The sequence below is a fragment of the Martes martes genome, assembly GCF_963455335.1.
Source record: "Martes martes genome assembly, chromosome: 13".
Lineage (NCBI taxonomy): Eukaryota > Metazoa > Chordata > Mammalia > Carnivora > Mustelidae > Martes > Martes martes.
The window spans coordinates 79,538,634-79,559,768 of record NC_137901.1 but is presented as its reverse complement, the minus strand read 5'-3'; the positions used below and the strand labels follow the sequence as shown (position 1 = coordinate 79,559,768).

The following is a 21,135-nucleotide window of genomic DNA, read 5'->3' as shown; positions in this document are numbered from 1 at the left end:
GACTCAGCCGCATGCCTTCAACCCCTTGCCTTTAAGCATGGACCGACCCAGACACGGCTCTGGTTCGAGCCCAACCCTTCCTCCCACCACAACATCCCAAGTGCAGAGGTACCTGGCAGGTTGAAGTTCTTCTGCTGCCTCGTGCACTGCGGGGAAGGGTGCAGGGGAGAAGGCGGCGTGGCGTTGGGAGGGAGGGGCGGAGCTGGCGAGGAGGGCGTGGAGGATGTTGTAGATGAGGGATTGCTGCTAGAGTCTGGCTGGTAAGGGACAGGGATGTGGTCCTGCAGAAAGAAAACAGGGCAGGGACCAGGGGGAGGCAGACAAGCAGAGACACCGCAGTGAGAGTGGGCAAGCAGGAAGGAACCCACGCCGGCATCCTCAGCCCCGCTTCCCTTAGCCACCAGACCCTTCCCACATCCCACCAGCTTCATCATCCCCACCCACCAGCTAGTTTGCATCCAGCTGTGGAAGGAACAGTTCCTGGCATCAATTTCCCACCCGCTGCCTGGACTCCAGAGCGAAAGGTTACCACGTAATGAAAGGCACGTAGGTGACAGCCATGCTCTCTGTGCCTTCCGATTTGGGAAAGCCCCACGCCGAGGTGCCCAGAGTGCTCTTCCCATCCTAACACCTCTCCTCCTGAGTGTTTATTAAAGAATCAACAGCCTGACAGCTCCAGAGAGGGCGAGAGAGCAAGCCTTCAGCTTCAGCCCTCACGTCTCATTTGGAGGCACCACTGCCTCTCCTGGAGCCCGAGCTGGCTCGAAGTGAACATGAGGACAGAATCGACGTGTGCAGCCTCAGAACGGTCCCTGGTAGCGGGGGAAGCGGGGGCGGCGATCGGGAGCAATGTCCCCCAAAAGCCCTGTCCCTTGGGAAACTCAGAATGTGTCCTTCTTTGGAAAAAGGTCTTTGCGGATGTAATTAAAGATCTCAAGAGGAGATCATTCTGGATTAAGGTGCGCCCTAAATCCAATGTCAAGTGTCCCTATAAGAAATGGAAAATGAGAGACATGCAGAGAGGGAAAGGCCACATGAAGACAGACACAGAGATCACACTGCCATGTCTCTAAGCCAAGCCATGACTAGGATGGCCAGAGCCACCAGAGGTTAGGAGAGAGGCATGGAACGGATTTTCGCTCGGAGCCTCCAAAAGGAACCATCCCTACTAACACCTTGATTTCAGACTCCTGGTCCCCAGAACTGGGAAAGAAAAAATATTTGTTGTTCTAGCTCCCCAGTTTGTGGTCAGTTGTTATGGCAACCTCAGGAGACTGAGCCCAGCAGACGCTGCTGAGTCAGGCAAACCCAGACTCAGTTCCCACAGCCACCCCTCCCTCCTGCATCTGGGACCAAATGCTTAACCTCTCTGGTCCTCAGTTCTGCCCACTGTAAAATGAGAGTACCAGCAAACCTCAATGTCCCGTAAAAGTGATTCCTGCCTCTCAAAGCCAGAGGAACTAAGTGTTCTCTGGGGCACATTGCCTGTCCCCTCACAGGATGCCAGTCACCTAGTCCCTGCATTACTGAGGTCCATCACTCCGATGGGCTATGGTGCCTGAGGATGGTTTTGTGCAAGCCGGTTATTTGACAATGGGTATGTTTACCTGCCAAACTCCAGAGTCAGCGTAATAAACACCAACCAGCATGGGGACCGGGGGGAAGGGGTAGCGGGCACTCTCTGGCTGCCCAACAGATGGCTGTGCTGTGCATGTCACCCTCCCAGAACACACTCACTCCCGCTGCCTCCAAGTAGGCTCACTTCCGTAAGCTCCAGCCTCTCCTTGTCCCTTATATGTGGACCTACCGGCTGGGTCTACTATGTTTAGATGCGCTTACCCATGCACCTACGCCCCTGGCATTGGGCCGAGGCCCTTGGCTGTCAGTAAATGGGAGCAGTTATGTTGGTGACACAATCTACAATGAAACTTCTTATCTGGGATACCTGTAGATTCACAGTCGGTTTTAAGAAGTAGCAGAGATCTCGCGCATCCTCACCCGGTTTTCTCTGATGATTCCGTCTTGTAAAATTACAGCACAGTATCCCAACACAGACATTGCATGGATACAACCAAGATACAGAACATTTCCACCACCATGGGGATCCCTCACATCGTCCTTTCATGGCTACCCCCACCTCCCTCTCTTTCCTTCCCATCTTGAACCTTAAGACACCACTAATCTGGTCTCCATTTCTATTATTTTGTCATTTCAAGAATGCTATATAAGCAGAATCATACAGTATGCAACCTTTCTGGATTGGCTTTTTCTTTTTTCCACCCAGAAGAATTCTCTGGAGATTTCTCCAAGCTGTTGAGTGTATCAATGGTTTGTTCCTTTTAATCTCTGAGCAGTGTTCCATGACATGGATGTATCCCAGCATGTTTGACCATTCACTCACTGAAGGACAGCTAGGTTGTTTCCCCTCCGTGGCTACTGTGGATAAAGCTGCTGTTAACACTCGTGTACAGGTTTTGTACGCACAACAGTGTTTATTTCTGTGGGATAAATACCCAGGAGTGCAACTTCTGGACAGCATGATAATTGCATGTTTAATTTTTAAAGAAAAGGCAAATATTGTTCTTTGGAGCAGCTACACCATTTTATACCAAAAATGAGTGATTTTCTCTGCCTCCCAGCCAGTGTTTGGTGTTATCACTATGTTTTATTTTAGCCATTCTGATAGGAGTGTCATGATATTTCACTGTGGTTTTAATTTGCATTTTCCTAATGGCTAATGATATTGAACATCTTTTCATGTGTTCACTTGCCATCTGTATATCCTCTTTGGTCTTGATTATTGTTAACTATATAATGAGCCTTGAAATCAGGCAAATTGATTCCGCCCACTTCATTCTTTTCCAAAATTGTTTTTTAGCTATTCAAGTTCCTTTGCTTTTTCATATAACTTTTAGAATAATCTTGTCTTTATCTATTAAAAAAATCTTGCTTGGATTTTGATAGGAATCGGGTATCGATTTTAAGGAGAACTGATATCTTAACTATGTTGCGTCTTCCAATCCATGAACATAGTATGTGTATTAGTTTCTGAATCAGAAAAGTAGGAACAAGGGTTTATGTTTTTTGCCCATTTTGAGAAATTTTTGCCCATTATTTCTTGGAGAACTTTTCAGCCCTGACCTCTTCCTCCTCTCCTTCTAGGACTCTGATGACACCAATGTTATACCTTTTATTGTTGTCCAAAGTGTCCCTGAGGCTCTACTCATTTTTTTTTTTTAATCCACTGTCTAATTTCTACTGCTCTATCTTCAAGCTCACGTATTCTTTCCTCTGCCCCTCCATTCTGTCACTGAGTCTCTCCACTGAGTTTTTAATGTTAATGAATAAATTTCCTAGTTGTATGTTCTAAATTTTTCATAGGTCCTGCTTTATAACTTCTACTTATTTGCTGAGACTTTCTACTTCTTTGCATCAATTTCCTATTTTTTTCATTTGTTTCAAGATTGTTCATAATCACTTATTGAAACATTTTTGATTGCTCTAACAATCTTTGTCAGGTAATTCCAAAATCTCACTTGTCTCATTTATTGACTGTCTTTTTTCATTCAGTTTGTGATCTTTCTGGCTCTTGGTGTGACAAGTGATTTTTCGTTGAAGCCTGGACACCTGGGTATTACGTTGTGAGACTCTGGGTCTTACTGAAACCTTCAGCTTCAGCTGGCTTCCTGTGATACTACCCTAGCAGGGAAGAGGGTGTGTGCTGTGTTGTTACTGCTGAGTAGGGCAGATGCCTGGGCTCTCTGCCTCTGTTGGCACCTGAGAGCAGGAGGGAATTCCAGCTCCTTCATAGGCCTCCACTGATACACTCTTTTTGGGAGAAGTAGGAGTGCCTCATCACTACTCCCCATGTAATCCACTGACACCAAGGACAGGGGGAATAGCCTCATTAATGATGGGTGTTGGGAGAATTCCTGACTCTCCACCAGGCTACCACTGACGTTATCTCATCAGGAAGGGGTACTGCATTATTGCTAAATGAGGAGCTCACAGTCCCCAACACAAACCAGGCCACTTCACATCTTCAAGGCTTGGGACATGCTGTTATTTCTACTTGGAATATCTGTCTAGCCCTAGTCTGCCTACAAGACAGAGCTCACCTCTTCCATCCACTGAGAAGTTCCCCAGACCCCTGCTCTACCAGGTAAAGCCCATCATTCACTCCTAGTGTTAGCTCTGCATTACCCCCTCGGCTTCAGCTCTTGCTTCTACCCAGTCACTTCTCAGCCTACTCGTTTGTCTCATCCTCTAGGCTAGGAGCTCCCTATTCTCAGCACTTAGAAACACGCCAGGCACACTGTGGTCCTTCCACTGGACGGAAGGACCAACAATGAAGGAAATGAAGCCAAAATGAAAGAAAACAAGAAAGAAAGGAAAAGAGGGAGGGTTGGAGGGATGAAGAGAAGGAGAGAGGGATGGAGGAAAAAGATCAATCTCCTTTTACTAGACTGTGTCCAACTCATCTTTGAATCTGCAGAACTTAGCACAGGAATAAAAATGTAAGAGATAGCAGTAAGTGTTACATGAATGAGTGAGTTAATGGGAAAGAAAAAGAACTGGAAGGCGAGACAAAGGGAGGGAGGGGAGAGGAATTGTGTTCATAGAGAAAGGAATTATCTCTACCTCCTTGAGGGTAGGAATTAGGTCTTTCTCATCTCTGTAGCTCAGGACTGTTGTGAATACAGACAATCATCGCAAGAGAGGACTGCATATGGTGCCCACATTCCTTGGCCAAATTGCTACAATAGGAGGGGAAATTCCTTCTTCTGGTCAGACCCAGATTTATGGCCCGATGGGACCAGCAATTAGAGGTTGCATTCCAAACCCTACCAGATCATTCTGGGAAGGGCTAGTGGCATAATTCCTCTTTCTGAGCACAGTTAAGATGCAGAAACATCCTTCAGAGACCTCCCGGTCCAACCCCTTATTCCAGAGAGCAGGACTCACACAGAGAGTTGGTGGCCCAGGTCCTAACCTCCACCCCAGCAGCAGAAACACAATATTGTGCCAAGTCACAAGAAATTCACAGTTGACTCAGAAATCAAACAGAAGCATGCTCATCTCCCCAGTTCCCATTTCACCCAGTTGTGCACTGGTCTGGACATGGTGGTGATGGTAACTGCCTCTCTCATGGACTTTTCCTAAGAAAACTGTCCCTACCCTCCAACCCAATAGATGGTGCCGAACAGAGAGTCCTAAATAGCCATACTTGTCTTGTAACCTTCAGAGCCCACCCCAATGCAGGACCATAGGTCAGAACAAGATGGCAGCCGGCCCATGACTATAATATGGAATGAAAAGATGAGCTGGCCGACAGGAAGAATGGCAAACAGCATTAGGAGCACAGGCAGAGAGGAGATGAGCTTCAAAGAGAACAGAAGAGCCACAACAGGCCAGAAAACAAATAAGCCAAGCTTATGAGAAGTAGGAACTATATGGCGGCTGAGTCAAAGACACAGAGAGAGGAAGGTAGAGGTTGAGGAAACCAGTCAACAGCAACAGACTGGAGCAGACCACAAAGAGTAGCTGAGTCAAGATTCTGACGGAAGAACAGAACAATGATTCATGGTCTTGCTGGAGGTCCAAGGAGCTGGCCTGAGCACAAGACCAGCTGAAAAGGGCGAGCCGGCGTGCAGCTGCTCCGAATAGCATCATGGCGGCAGGCAGACCTGCAGCCTTGGATACCACTGCAGATGGGGTTTGATGTGGAAGCGTGAGTGCTGTAGACTGCTCCCCCAAGGAGCTGGCAGAGGCTGCTGTTTCTCCCCCTTCTCTTCTGGCTCCTCCGCCATCTCCTGCTCCTCTTCCTCTCTTCCTCCCCCTTCCTCCTCCTCCTTCTGTTCCTCTTCCCCTTCCTTATTCTCTCCTCTTCATCATCAAGCTATTCCAGGCCCCAAGTAGCCAGTATTGGACTAAGTAATTTACGCATATCGTTGCATCTCATCATTTCCACAATCCCAATCACTCCTGCTATCATCCTGCCTCTTTTATAGGGATTGGGGATGGGGGGGACCAAGGCAGAGAGAGCTTGCTATGACCACTTAGTCAATGAAGAAACAAAGTTCCAAGCCCAGGCCTTCTGACTCCAAAATGCACACTCTTAACTATTCTGCTGGGAGAAAAAGCTAGGCTTTTTGTGAACCTGGATTGACTGAGCCAGACAGGAGAGGAGACAGAGCAATGAAAGGGAAGTCTTCAGACCAAATTGGCTCAGATATCTGTTGCACTAACCACATCATTGCCTGACAAAAAGAATCTGTGTGAAGCCGGTGAGAAGAGAAAGAGAGGAAAAAATAACCCAGCTCTGCGATAGATCCTGCCCACCTTCAAGTCGAAGCTGCTTTCTAAATAGAGGTTAATTTATTTCTCTTATCAAATTCTCCTGCTGGCAGACAAGCAGAACAATGTCGTAGTCACTGATCTATCTGACCTGTGTTTCTGTCCCATCTGATCGAGAGGCTCATGGTGCCTGCAAAGCCAGATGGGAAGGTCTCGAGATGGCTCTGAGCAGCCTGCCCCCTAAGATGTGACAAAGAAAGGGGTGGGTTACAGACACGCACAGTTACTCCTCAGAAGCTGAGCAATGCGAGTCCCCAGAGCAACCCCGGAGTGGGGATCCCTTCTTCTAGAGACCTATATGTATCCTTTGCAAATAACAAAGAAGAAGCGGACCCCACCTGATGTTTGGGTTGGAAGCCCAAGCCTGAATCTGATGTTATCTAGAATTTCCTGGGCACTTACCATGTGCCAGGAACCTTACTAAATATCTTTATGTTGATTTCTCGTTTCATCCCCAAAACAACTCTCTGAGGTCAGGGCTCCTCCTAGCCACCATGGACACTTTATTTTTTATTTTTTAAAGATTTTATTTATTTATTTGAGAGAGAGTAAGTGAGTATGAGCAGCGGGAAGGGGAGAGGGGGAGAGAGAGAGAGAGAAGCAGGCTCCCCACTGAGCAGGAAGCCCGAGGTGGGGCTCCAACCCAGGACCCTGAGATCATGACCTGAGCTGAAGGCAGATGCTTAAACGATGGAGCCACCCAGGCACCCCATCATGGACCCTTTAACACACGGCCTCAAATTCCTTGGACTCCTCCCATCGACAGGTGGGATCTATGCCTCTTCCCCTTGAATCTGAGTGGGAGCGTGACAGCCCCCATCAGTATGGTGTATACATGTATATACCAACCCTTGGCTAAAGGACAAATCAAGACAGTACACTGGCTGTTATAATGCTAGGTTATAAAGGCCTTGGTTGGCTAAAACACTTGTTCTTTGGGCGCTCGACTACCTTGTAGGAGACGCGCTACCCTACAGCTGCTAAACTGTGAGGAAGCTCAAACTATAAGGTGAGTCCCCATACAGATGCTCCCACTGAGTCTCTGCTGAACCCTGCCTCTGATGCATCCCATTTCAAACTCCGGAAGCAGGCTCTAGACCTGAGGTTGGCAAACTTTTCCCTGAAATGGCCAAATGGTAAATATTTTAGGTTTTGTAAGTCACGTGGTCTCTTTCCAAGATAACTCTAGTCACAAAAACGGGTGCAGGTGCTGCTGGGCTGGTTTGGCCTGTAAGCCATAGTTTGCCAATCTCTATTCTAGAAGATTCCGGCCCCCAGCTGTTTGGGTTTTCCCAGGTGAATCCTTGAACATCATGAAGCAGAGCCCAGTCATCCCCACTGTACCCTGTCCTAATTCCTGGCCCTCAGACTCCACAAGCGTCATTAAAAGGCTTTGGTACACCAGTAAGTTTGAGGAGCTTTGTTGTATAGCAGTAGATAGCCGGAATACACCCATTTCACATATGGGAAAACTGAGGCCGAGAAAAATGAGTGGTTTTACCCAGAGTCTCACGGCTAGTACGTGGGGAGAAGCCAAGGTTGACTGCAAGGTTTGCCTGACTTCAGAGGCCAAGCTCTCAACCATTCAGATGATGTCACAAGGAACCAGATGGTGAATGACTGAGAGCTAGTAGTAAAAACGGTGGGTGATAGCGCGCTCGAGAGAGAACATATGGGCTCTGGCGGGGAGGCATGCAAACGGAGGTCAGAGATGGCGCAAGGGGCCAAATTACTCATGGCCTTGCAGGCTGCTGTAAGGAGCTTGATTTGTCTTCTATATACAGTAGAAAGCCACTGGATGGTTTTTAAGCAGAGGAGGACAGGATTCAAATTACATTCATTAGGAATTACTCTGGCTGCTGGGTGGAGGGTGGGTGGGGGAGGGGCAGACGCTTTCTCCAGCTGAGGCAGAGAAGCCAGGCTGAGCCTTGCCAGAGCCATCTCGATGTTCCTCTGGGTTCTGAACACAGGTGGTGACTTCCCACATGCTTGGGTTGATTTATACTTTATGCACCTCCCACACAATGCACAAAAGCATTGGGGAGCTTGAAAACTCACCTGTTGGCATGTGCAGCCTTTGCTTCCTACCGTAAGACTGCAGGTCTCCCTGGGACAGTTCTGATGCAGTCCGACCAACAGACCAAACACAGGATGTGGAAATCACACCGGAAATTTCCATGCCACGGTGGAGAGAAAGATGCACAGAGAGGCTCATTGCTGACCACCCTGTGAGGAGCAGCCGGAAGCCAACCAAACTGGCCGAGGCTCAGAGCTTTGGGCCCCCCCCCAACTTATCCATCCACCGAGTCTCCAACAGGAGCTCAGAAATAGACCCCCCACCCCCAATCTCTTGGTGGTCTGATTCAACAGCTGTGTCAGCCCAGAACCATCTGCGAAGTTAATCCTTGCAGATGGCGGAACATCTCACAGAGCGAAGAGGGCAGGTCTGGACCACTCAGGAACCTGCTCGGGCTCTCCTGCTCTCCCTACTGCCCCCTCCTTGACAGACTCATTCATTCTCACTTCTGTGTGCCCTCTTTCAAAACCAGACAGATTTCCGGCGCGCTGAATCTCCACTGATGGCTGGATGGCCCCCAAACTTTACTTGCACAAACAGCAAGGAAGGAGGAGAACCCAGGTGGGCTGGGAGGTGCCGGTTCCCAGAGCCATCTGCGTAAGCCCCGCCCCCCGCCCCCCCACCCCGCCCATCCTGGCAGCTGCCGGCCCAGCATGTCCCCTCCAGGTAGGACCCCAGCCTCACCTTGCTGATTTTGTTGGTTTTGGGGAGCGTCTGGCTGATGTGCAGGTCCGAATACCGGGGTGGCTTTCGTAGAGGGTTGTTGATGTCACATGGGACGGACTCTGTTCGGACTAACCTTGCTGGATCCGTAGGGGTAAAAACAGCAAGTTGGGAGTTTAAGTACCACTTTGGTTTTAAAACGTTTGGCCAGGAGAGCATAGCTCGGACCCCACCCCGAAGGCGCGCCCCCACTTCCCCCCAAGGAGCAAGAGGGAATTCTCCAAAAATGATAGTTTTCGTGTCATGGTAGTAAGATCAGGTGTTCTCTGGTTTCTAAAATCTTTTTATTGTCGATAAATGACTTGTCCATTAGAAATTTTAATAATAAAACTGAAGCTATCAGGTTGTTTTCGACACCATAATGGGCTCACACTGGGGTTCATTTCAGACTTGACCCTCCTTTGAAAGAGGTTCCTGATTCCTTAGGGTCTGCAATCAACAGACAACCTCCGAATGGTCACCTGTCCCTGCCCCCAACTAACTTTTGTGTTGGGATCGTCCTTTGCTACTTGTGGGTTTCCTCAGGCCTGAGCAGCCGGCTGCAAGTCAAAACACTTTTGTCGTAAACACATTTGTCGTAACACATTTGTCGTAAACCAGGCCACCAGGATCCCTGAAAGGAAGGCTTAGTATGTCCAGACCTCCCAGCCACACAAGAAGCTGGGCTCACAGCTGGTGCTAAATAAGTGCTTCCTGATCCAAACCACACTATCCAAGCTCCTCCTCGAGTTACCCCTATGTTATTCCGACTTCTTATAGGGCCTCGGGGAGGGGCTGATTGAGAAGCTCAAATTCAAATTTGATGCCTGGCAGTGTTACTTGTTTGCTGTTTTTATTGCATGGGGTGTGGGGCATTGGTGGGAAAGTTAAAGCTTTGCACTGACCCGGGGATTTAATTTCTCTGCTTAGCCCGAGCTGCCATCTCCATGGAAACCAACTATATTTTAAACTTCCCATCAACAGAGGTGGGGGGGGGGGTGTGTGGCGAGGAGGAAGCAAGAACCTGGGGGACTTCTGGAAAGATCCATGGCTCTCGCATGTACAGGCACCTGCTGCCTTGGAGTGAAGGAGGCACGGCCATGAAGGCGGATCGGGGGAGGGAGCCCTTCCTCAGATGTCGGCCTCTGAAAGCCAGTCGCCATGCAGCAGGCTGGTTCTGGTCTGCACATGGGAGCTGGGCTCCAGCAGAGTCCACGACGGAGAGGAATGTCTCCAGTGACGCTGACCCAAGACTAGGGCTCGAGAGCTGTTGAGAATTCACATTTAAAAAATAACCTCGTTGAGTGTATACAGTTGTGCAAGGAACAGATGGTTCTTGATTAGGATGTGGGTGGGAAGGGGCAAAGGGCTGAAGATTTTTCCTTTACTCGCAATTTCCTCTCCTCGTGGAGGTAAGCAACGCAAAGACCACGGACAACCAACAGCCCGTGGGCTTCGGAACACATCCCAGGACTCTGGGCGGCAGTCTGCTTCCGTCTTTACGTTTCCCTTGGGTTCGCTCTAAAACGGTGTGGATTCCCCAGAGCCTACACTGACTAAGCCCAGGGGAGCCGCGAGGGACACAGTGCAGACCAGAAGGGACCCCGTCCCAGATCAGCAGGTGGTATACGCAATGTTGGCTCCATGGTTCCATCCAGCCTATTAGAAGGAGGGTGATGGGGAACTGGCCAGTGAGAATTTTTAACCGGCTAATAAGTTGTGAGCATCTTCATACAACTATTTGGGTTTTTCGTGGAACCTCAAAAAAATGCAGAGCAGGTCCACGTTGCCTCCATCGCTGCTGAAGCGGCTGTCCTCTCTAGACGGCCCCTGGGTGCCCTCTCCACTCTGCATGGCTTCACATGGCCACCTTCTCTCATTTTGGATCCTTGCTTGCCCCTGCTGACCCCTGTGTTGGCGACTTCTACTCTAGGGCCTTGCTTCTTAACTTTAAGGGGGCAGAGAGCTGCCCGAAGATGTGGTGAAAGAGGCAGGTTCTTCTTCAGCAGGTCTCCTTTGGGGCCAGAAACCACGCATGTGGAACCACACTGCTCCCCAGGGATTTCCAGCTTATCAATCCACAGACCGCACTTTGAATAGCAAAGGTTGGGACCAGTGATACCTAAGAGAACTCTTGGCCACAAGGAGAGCATTGGTTATCTGCACTGGCCAGTATGGTAGCCACCGGTGGCCACTGAGCCCTTGAAATGTGGCTGGTGTGGCAGAGTCAATGAATTTTTACTTTTATTTCATTTAATCTAAATTTAAACAGTCAGATGTGGCGAGCAGCTGCTGTATTGAAGAGCACAGGCCTAGAGGGTCCCCCGGTGAATGAATTGCAATGTAGATAATGACAGTGAGAGATAACTACCCCACGAGACGAGAGTCAGGGGAACTATTGTCAAGGTTGGGCTGCCAGGTTTCCCGAGGAGATGCTTCCCACTGAGTCCTTGGGAGGCAGGGCAAAGCCTTTCCGTCCAGTCTTTCCTTTGCACTCAATTGGTCTTGCTTCCCCCCACCCCAGGGTAAAGGCTGGCAGTGGCTCTCCTAAGGGTAGCTGTTACCTCCCTATGTGGACAGTTTGGCCCAGACACTCCCAGGGCCCCAGGGGACAGAACACAGAGGGCCCAAATCCAGAGATCCAAGCCCGACCCCTCCCCACGCCCACCTCTGCAGGGCCGAGTGATTGAGGAACACTCGGCCAGCACTCTTTCTATGTGTGAAGGAAAAGCAATGAGATTGGGGGAAAGAGAGGAGAGTGGAAATTGGGAGAGCAGACAGGAACGAGAGAAAAAGACTTAGGAAGGGGGAGATGAATCTGAGGGCTAAAGTAACAGAGAGACCATCAGAGGGGCAAGGAAGAGAGAGAACAGGCACCAGAGATGGATGAGGGAGACAGATGTCAGGAAGAAGAGTGTCAGAGGGGGGGAAATTAGATAAGTATCAGGGGATTAAGAGGTACCCAGAAATGGCCTGTATGGGACAGCTATCTCCGAGGGTCTGCAAAAGCCCCCACCCCAGCCTACCCCTAGGGTAGGAAGTGTTAAATACTTACCTCCTCGGTGGATGATCAGGAGATGACAGGGAGGGGCTTCTTTGGTGCATTTGTTGTGGCACTTTAACCTGAGAGAGAAAGAGAGAGAAGGATGGAGAGATGGGTAGTAGGTGGATGGATGGGTGGATGGATGGATGGATGAATGGTTGGATGGATGGTTGGTTGGTTGGGTGGATGGATGGATGGATGGGTGGATGGATGGATGGTTGGATAGATGGATGGATGGATGGTTGGGTGGGTGGGTGGGTGGGTGGGTGGGTAGGTGGATGGATGGTTGGATAGATGGATGGATGGATGGTTGGGTGGGTGGGTGGGTGGATGGATGGTTGGATAGATGGATGGATGGATGGATGGATGGATGGATGGATGGATGGGCAGACAGGTGGGTGGGTAGGTAGATGGATGGATGCATAGATGGATGGAGAGATGGGTGGATGGAGGAATGGATGAGTAGAGGGATGGGTGGGTGGAAGGCTGGGTGGGTAGAGGGATGGACAGATGAACAGGATGCCCTGGTGTTTCAGAAAGCTCTGGAAGCTGTGAATACCAAGATATGAGATGAGATGGGGCAGCTAAAGTATCTCCTTGGCACCTAGGAAATTAACTCTGGATAAAGGCTATTGTCATTCCATTCTCCCAGGTCAGACGCGGGTGGTCCAGGTTGAGTAGCAACTCCTTCACCAACAGTGTCCACTTAGACTTTATGCTTTGAAAGATATTTTCGCCTTTCAGTCTGTACTTTTTTCTTTTTTATTTTAGGGAGAGTGAGAGTGCACGAGAGTGAGGGGATGGGGGGAGGGGCAGAGGGAGAGAGAGAGAGAGAATCTTAAGCAGACTCCAAGCCCAGCTCCGAGCCCGACACAGGGCTTGAACTCACGACCCTGAGATCATACCTGAGCCAAAATCAAGAGATGGACACTTAACCAACGGAGCCATCCAGGCGATCCACAGTCTGCATTTTTTATCCTTATCATCATCATCACCCAATCCTAATAACCATCCCCTGTCTACTTGCAGACTCGTCTGCCAGCCATTGTACTAAGCATGATACAAATGCTATGTTATTGGATCTTTATAAAAACTTTACACATCAGATATTATTATCATTCCCACTTTACGGATGGAAAAAGAGATTAAGTGAGCTTTCCTGGCAGAAAACTTGGGTCGGTGGTGCCAAAGGCGGCCTCTCATTTTCCTTCAAGCCTCAAGCAACAGGTGACAGTTAACCAAGGATTCCACTTAGGCTGAGATTCATGAGAGGTATTCAGTTTCAGAGGTATGAAGAGTTTAGAGTCAAAATGTCCTCTTTTGAGAGAATGTCATCTTGTTCTTTCCCAAAGCGTTGCCAGGCTTCCAAAGGATAAAACAAAAACAAAAACAAAAACAAACAAACAAAAAAACCCCCCCAAAAAACAAAAAGCAAAACCAACTAACTGTGACCTGGCTTTGTCTTTTCCTTTTAGAGTATATATGTCGGTGGGAAGAATACACACCATGGCAGATGCCATGGGTGTCCTGTCTGCACCCCTTTAGATCCCCTAACCATTTCTGTGCTCGCCAGTCTGACTGTCGACAGCGGCAAGAAGCCGGAAGGATCCTGCCGCCTGCTTAAAGGTTTCCCAGTAACAAACTCCATCCAGAGAGGTGGAAGCTTTAGAAGCTCAACCTTCTTGCCCTCTGGGGACCTGATCTCTCTAACAGAATGATCTGAATGTCCAGCCACAGACTCCACTTGGATACCGCCCCCCCACCCCCCAGGCTCAGTGGTTCTCCAAGCAGAGTCCCAAGATCGGCAGCATCAGCACCAGTGGTCTCCGAACTTTTCAGGAATGCAGCTTCTGGGATAGGGACCCCAGATCTGATAGAAGCGGAGACTCAGAGCTGAAATGCAGTCCCCTGTTTCAACAAGCCCTCTCCCTGAGTCTGCTACGTGCTCAGACGCGAGAACCACCGGTCTCGCTGATTGTTTGGGAATGCCTATGCACGTTTCCTGATTCTTCCTGTCTTCAGTCTGTGGTGGACCCGGTAGGGCCCCGGATTCCACTCTGAGATGGAAAAGTTAGACCTGGGGCCCCTGGGAGTGCAGAGGGGAAGCAAGGAGGTATGTGGGCAGAAAGAACATTATTACTCTATCTCCAAGTCACCTTCACTTTGCATCTGGGAGAAGGTTTCCGGTGCTAACATGTCTTTACATTTCTCTACCACATGCTAACCACAGTCCCAGATTTGGAAAGGCGACACTATGGACAGGAAATTTAATAAATGGATTTTTCCATCTGAACATCTTTTTTTTCCGGGTTGCCACGTATTCATGGAAGTGATGCTGATTTTCCACTCATAGTGACAGGATATACTTTCATCTTTAAATACATTTTTTAAAAGATTTTATTTATTTATTTGACAGAGATCGCAAGTAAGCAGAGAAGCAGGCAGAGGGGGAGGCGGAAGCAGACTCCCGCTGAGCAGGGAGCCCGACACGGGGCTCGATCCCAGGACCCTGAGATCATGACCTGAGCTGAAGGTAGAGGCTTTAATCCACTGAGCCACCCAGGCGCCCCTCAATACATTTATTTGAGTTAAAAAGGCGATAAGGCGTAAATAAATAAAAGTAAGCCTGCTACGCATATATGACAAAATCGTGACAGGGCGGTGAATGAATGACTGAATTAGATTGAGACACACTGGCTTACATAATCTGGAATTGTCAGAAAGAGGGGACAGCTCTTGGTATCTGACAGTCTAAGTTTTACTGGTTGAAAAACATTACGAGGTCCTCTCGGTCACGGATGTCACAAAGATGCTGTGACTCAGAGAAGAACAAGAACTTCCACTTACATGGTGCTTGTGAGGTACCAAGCAATGCCCCCCTGGGCTTTACACAATTTATATAATCCTTGTAACAATCCTAAACAGTAGCAACTATTGTCATCCCCATGGTACGGAGTGAAAAACCGAGGCTCGGCAAATTTGGATAACCTGCCAAAGGTCAAACAGCCAGTAAGAGAGAGAGGCCCCAAGCCCAGGTCTAACCAGCAGTTGCAGATGCCTCCAAAACCTCCACTCTTCTTCCTTTACATCTTGGGGGTGGCAGTGAGTGAACAGGAAGCTTTAGGTAACCAGCAAACTCAAACGGTCCTCCTTTGAGATACGCCTAAGATGTCACCTTGTTCTTCCCCCTACAGTTACCTGACTTCAGAAGGATAATAAAAATCCTACCTCACTGCAAATTTCTTTTTCTGTTTTTTTTTTTTTAAGATTTTATTTATCTTGGGGTGCCTGGGTGGTTCAGTGAGTTAAAGCCTCTGCCTTCGGCTCAAGTCGTGATCCCAGCATCCTGGGATCGAGCCCCGCATCGGGCTCTCTGCTCAGCGGGAAGCCTGCTTCCCCTCGACCCACTCTGTCTGCCTCTCTGCCTACTTGTGATCTCTGTCTGTCAAATAAATAAATTAAAAGAAAAAATTTTATTTATTTATTTGAGAGAGAGAGGAGAGCTTGAACAGCGGGAGGGGAGAGGGAGGTGCAGACGCTGCCCTGAGCAGGGAACCCAGTGCAGGGGCTGGATCCCAGGACCCTGGGATCATGATCTGAGCTAAAGGCAGATGCTCAACTGAATGAGCCCCCCAGGCGCCCCGTCTTTCTTTTCTAAAGCCCACAGACTGTCTGACCTACAGGAAGGTCCCAGCCCCGAGGAGGGCATGGATATTGCATCCACACCCCAGTGGGAAGCTCTGCCGGATGTACAACTAGCCTCTCCATCATCCTGCAAAACACTTAACTGGGCTCTGGGACAGGACAGGAGAAGACGCTATGTTTATGGGGAGGGACAAGCCACACGTAAACAAAGATCCGATCATCGCAGGTGTGGTGAGACGGAGAAAAAAATCACACAGGGAAACAGGATGGAGCGTATGGGAGTGGGAGGGGAAGAGCTTCCAGCCAGAGCTAAAGTGTGGGGGCAGGAACAAGCTTGGCGGGTTCAAGGATCAGAGGTTAAAGGTTGATCAGGCTGAAGTACAGAGAACAGCAAAGCCATAAAGACAAGAGGAAGGGGAGGAGGGCATGGGCAGGGCCCCCAGCAACCGGGGCAAGGAGTCTGTATTTGATTCTGCAGGCACTGGGGGGCCACGGGAGGCTTGTGACGGCTGTGACAGATCGGACTGATGCTTGGGAGGCCCCCAGCTGGGGAATCTGCTGATGCCAAATGAGAATGGAACCAAGAAGTATTTGTACTCATTCCTGTTTGAAATAGCTTCATTCCACCCTGGAAGCTTCCAGAAAGAAATTTTTCCTTTCTGCCTCTCCCGCCTACGAGTCTTCTCTAACAATCCCAGCTGGAAGGGTGATGTGCAGATGTGAAGAAGCTTGTTCGCTCTCGTGGGCAGCGCTCTGCGCGGGGGCAAGTAGCTTCATGCGACCTCTGGACCCCGCCCGAACCAGGACGGGGCAGGCAAAGCCTCCTGGAACCTCGGTCATCTCCTACCTCCCCCTGGCATTTTCCTCTCCAGGATCCCTTGTTGCCTGTCTTTTGCAGTTCTGGAAAAGCCTTCCTTCATCTCTGGCCAAAGGGTGGGAGATGGAATGCCTGTCCTTCCAGGCAGCACTTCAAAGGGCAGCCCCAGGGATGGGGCCACAGCCACTGCTCATGCAGAAAGGCCCAGAGAACTCTCTTTCACCCTAATACACTTAACCCTTTGCATGGAGGCTGGTACGTCAAGAACTAGCACCCGCATGTCCAGCACCTGCTAATCGAGTTGGCAGGATTAGCCTAGCGCTGAAATCACACAGACCCTGGAGGGACCGAGATGAGGCTCTCGCACGATGCAGACACACCATGCCCCACTTACAAAGAATCATTTTTTTTCAGCAGGAAAAACACAGGATTCCACTCAAATGAGACTTTTCCTTTCACCGCCCACAGAAGAGCAAGCTAGGACCACACACTGTTAAGATCGACCACCTGCTTCCAAATTTGATGCCTCCCATCCCCCAGGCTTACCCTCCGAGGCTCTAATTCGGTCTGTGCTGGGAATGTGGGTTTTTGTCAAGGGCATGCTGGCGTCCCAGAACCACTCTAGGAGGAGGACACATTCTACTTCCCCAAATGAGTGATGTCTAGAAGCCTAGATTTTCCAGAACCCAGCATTCTACTCCCCTGCCCCAACAAAAAGAGAAATGGGGTCAGGAGAATATAAAGAAGGAATCTGGGTTCAAAGCCTGACACTACCTCTTCTTGGTCGTGACAGCTTGGGGAAGTTGCTGACCTACTCTGAGCGACAGTTTCTTCATCTGTAAAATGGGGATAATCATAGCACCTGTATTTACAGGGAAACATAGTATCTGTAGTTGCAGAGAAGACTGACCACATGCAGCGGGCAGGGTGCCTAGGGCAACTGCTTGAAGTAGCAGGTAACAGTCATTTTGTTACTGTTGCAAGTTTGTGCATAGCTTTCCACTCAAGCCCCTAAGACCCTTCCTCTCGCTGACTTGTGAGCTCGCTGCAATGCCTGGAGATTTGAAACACCCATGGGTAGAAGCTGGTTAAGGACTATCAGTCTCCTCTCCCTTGGGTGGGACAAGTCAGAGGTATGCAGAGCCCTTACCTGCCCTACGAGGCACCCAGGACTGGCTGCCTTCCCTTCCCTGTCTCGCTCCCCTCCTCCCCTGCTGGTGTGGCCTGGATCACGTCTCAAAGAAACCACCTGCCCTTAAATCCTTGTTCTGAGGTCTTTAGAAAGACAGGAGCCCAGGCAGGATACTACGGTGGTTCAAAACCCAACATGGTCCGTCCTAAAGCTCTCACACCAACGCCAAGCCCTCTCTGCTCCTTGTCCCTTGTGTGTCTTCAGCACACAGCCCTTCCTGAACGTGGTTCTCTAGATGCTCCATTCCACCCAGAGGAAAGGCAGGGGGACTTGCCAGGACAAAGCCCCCCTCAAACGTGGCCGGGAGGAGCTCCGTGAATTAGCATGGTAGATCTGAACAAGCAAGGCTGGGCAGCAGACAAGGGTCAGAGGTGTTTCCAGAAGTGAGGAGAAGCCTGGGCTTCTGAGGCAGACCAACCTGGGCCCGAATCACAGTCCTGTCCTTCCCACACCCAGGGCAACTCCATGTGCCCTGCTGAGCTCCAGGCTCCTCCTCGGCAAAACTGTGATGAGGATCTAAGGAGCAAATGCCTGAGCGGGGCCCACTGAGGCAGCAACTAGGTCAACATTTCTCCAGGCAGGGTAAAACGCACTGGAGTGGACACAGAGAATGCCATGAGAACCTCCTGCAGCCTGGAAACTTGGAAAGGGCTTATTTAAAAACTTTTCCTTGAAGGGGCTTACACCTTTTTTTTTTCCTTAAACATTCAAAGCTCAAAGGATAAGCTTCAACTATCGAGAAAAGTTGCTTACATGGAGTATCTCGTTCCCCAAAGGAGCTGCTGGCTAAATGAGACATTCTCTCCCCCTGAAAATTAAATATGTGCATTTATCTGGAGGGCAAGATCTAGGTCTTCCTTATTTTGTAGCTGATGTCCCTGTTGCCCTTTCAGTGCCTGGTCTGGTGGCTGGTATATAAAAATGCCGAATAAATACTACAGACAGGGAGGGATAGAAAAGGACAGACAAAGGAGGGAAGGGCAGAAGGGAAAGCCATCACACACCACCGATGTATGGGATTGAATCGTCTCTGTCAAAAGGCTTCTTGAAATGATTCCTGCTTTTTTACAAATGGTATCCCCCGCCGCTTGTGAAATGCAGGTGTGTCTCTGTCGGCATCCCCTTCTCGCTGCCCTCCCTCCCTCCCCCAGTGTGAGGACAGGGGACAGGGTGTGGGCTAGAAGCACACCAGACTTGCATAGACCTCGCCTGGGGAACTGTGGGGGACAAATGTCCCCTTTGTGAGCAGTTTTGTTGTTTCCTTAATGGACGTGTCATGTCCCCCAGCAGCCCTGTGGGGCAGATGTGACCCCAGAGCCTGTGTGACCCTGGGATCAGGATGCTAGTCTTCCCTGAAGAGGTGGGCTGGACTCCAGCCTGTGAACACAGTCCTTCATCCATTTCAAATGGTTCACTGAGCTACTGTAATCAATGTAGGAGAAGTTGGCTCCAAGCAGCCCAACCCGCCTTTCTCTAGTGCATACCAGCTTGCTTTGCGATCCATCCGAGCAGGACACAGCCTTTCCTTCCTGAGGGCCAGTGGTGTGTTTTAAAAACCCAGCCCCCAACATCTGATGGAGGGAATGTTAAAGAAACACCAACTTCGGGCCAGGTGTTCTTACATAACCTGTTTGCTCTGAACAACAGTGCCATGAAGGGTGGATACCATCACGTCCGTTTCAAAGTTAGGAAGACTGAGGCTCAGTAAGCAGCCTGATCATACAGACTGTAAAGGGCAGAGTGAGAATCATTCATTCATGCATGCACCCAAACATGACTGTCTTCCCTCTTTGTGCCAGGTGCTCTGTGAGGGCCTGGCATGTGTCATAAGACAGGGCCAGAATTCTTTCTTCAATCATCTCTCTCGCAAACATTTAGCATGGAGCTCACCATCCTGGTATGTGAACCCACCTCTCACTATTTTAAGCATGAACATCTCTCCTCAGCTGCCTCTGAGTGGATGAGAACTGGCTCTTGGGGCCTTGGGTTGGCAAGAACCACTTTCCTTCCAGAAGTAACTTTGGAGGTCTATGGCACAAACAATATTTACTGAATGCTTTCTATGTGCCAAGTACATATGTTCTAGCTCTGGACATACAAAGAGTGAACAACACGGACATAGCCCTACCCTCAACCAGTTTAAAGTCTGGTCAGAGAGACAGGTGTGTATGTTGCCCAACACATCCTGGTTATGTGATATGGAATGACGGTAGAGGACAGGGTGTAGCACTTTGGACCCGAGGGAAGTCCAGGAGGGCTTCCTGTAGGAAGTGGCAATTGAGCTGAGCCTGAAGGATAAATGCGCAAGTGCGCAAATCTGGCTATATCCGAATTACATATCCGAATATATATATCCAAATATAGCCGAAGCGGACAAGAGAGATCCAGGCAGGAGCAAAAAAAGGCAGTTCAAAGATGTGTTGATTGATGGGCACGTGACCTGCCACGGGGGTAGACATCTCGATGAAGCTGGAGGTCTGGGTGTGAGGAGGGAGACAGTGAGAGGGCTGGAAGGACAGATGAGCAAGGGATGGTGCCATTTAGCATCGTGAGCCTGGATTTGCCCTGAGAGCAAGAGAGAACCAAGGAAGGATTTTAAACAGGGAGGTGAAGGCTAGATCAGCATTTTGGAAAGCCCCCCTCTGGCGGCAGATAGCTAAAATTAAAGGGCATCCCTCACTCGTTCTCTCTCTGACTTCCTCCCTCTGTTTTCTTTTTCCCAGCTCACAGCATTAAGAGTTCCTCAAGGCTTCCTGCAAAATCACTAAACCAAATCATTGCCCCTTTCCCATGGGGCTTGTTTCGTGGAATACCCCAACTGAACAGTTTTGTCTCATCTTGGTTCCCTTGTGGTCTCTCATTTGGGCTGATGCTTCTAGAAATGCCCCCATATGTTCTCCGTGGAGGATATCAAAAACACTTCTTCCCATCCCTGCTGACAACTCAGTGAGGCTGAGCTCTTTGGCCCAAGACTGGGTTAGGGAAAAAAACAACAGAAATGAACAAGGTTGGGGGGAGTATTAATGTATAAATCATACTGGAAACGCCAGCCAAATAATGAACAATGATTAGAAAACCTGGCACTTCTCTCCATAGGAGGATTTAGTGCAGGAAAGCTGTGCATTTATTAGCTGTTGGAGATGTCCCCCTTCTCATCTCGCAACTTCCGCCAAGAGAGGAGAGAGTGACCCCAGAGTCTTCTTGGCTCCCAGGCCCCAAAGGTGCTCAGCAAAACACAAAGACCAGTTGGCCATCTTTCAATCCAAGAAATAGGAGAGAGGATAGCCAGCTAGGGGAAGGAG

At 49.5% G+C, this 21,135-nt stretch overlaps 1 protein-coding gene across 1 annotated transcript in view; it reads right to left on the bottom strand.

Annotated features, from left to right (window-relative positions):
• KSR2 (kinase suppressor of ras 2) overlaps nt 1–21,135 on the bottom strand; it is a gene marked incomplete at both ends in the record, with an annotated part of 399,795 nt that overhangs the window by 65,451 nt on the left and 313,209 nt on the right. The window contains 3 exons of the mRNA XM_080821671.1: nt 113–281; nt 9,119–9,237; nt 12,192–12,259. Of these exons, the coding sequence (XP_080677797.1) occupies nt 113–281; nt 9,119–9,237; nt 12,192–12,259 (356 nt within the window). The remainder of the gene's footprint in view (nt 1–112; nt 282–9,118; nt 9,238–12,191; nt 12,260–21,135) is intronic.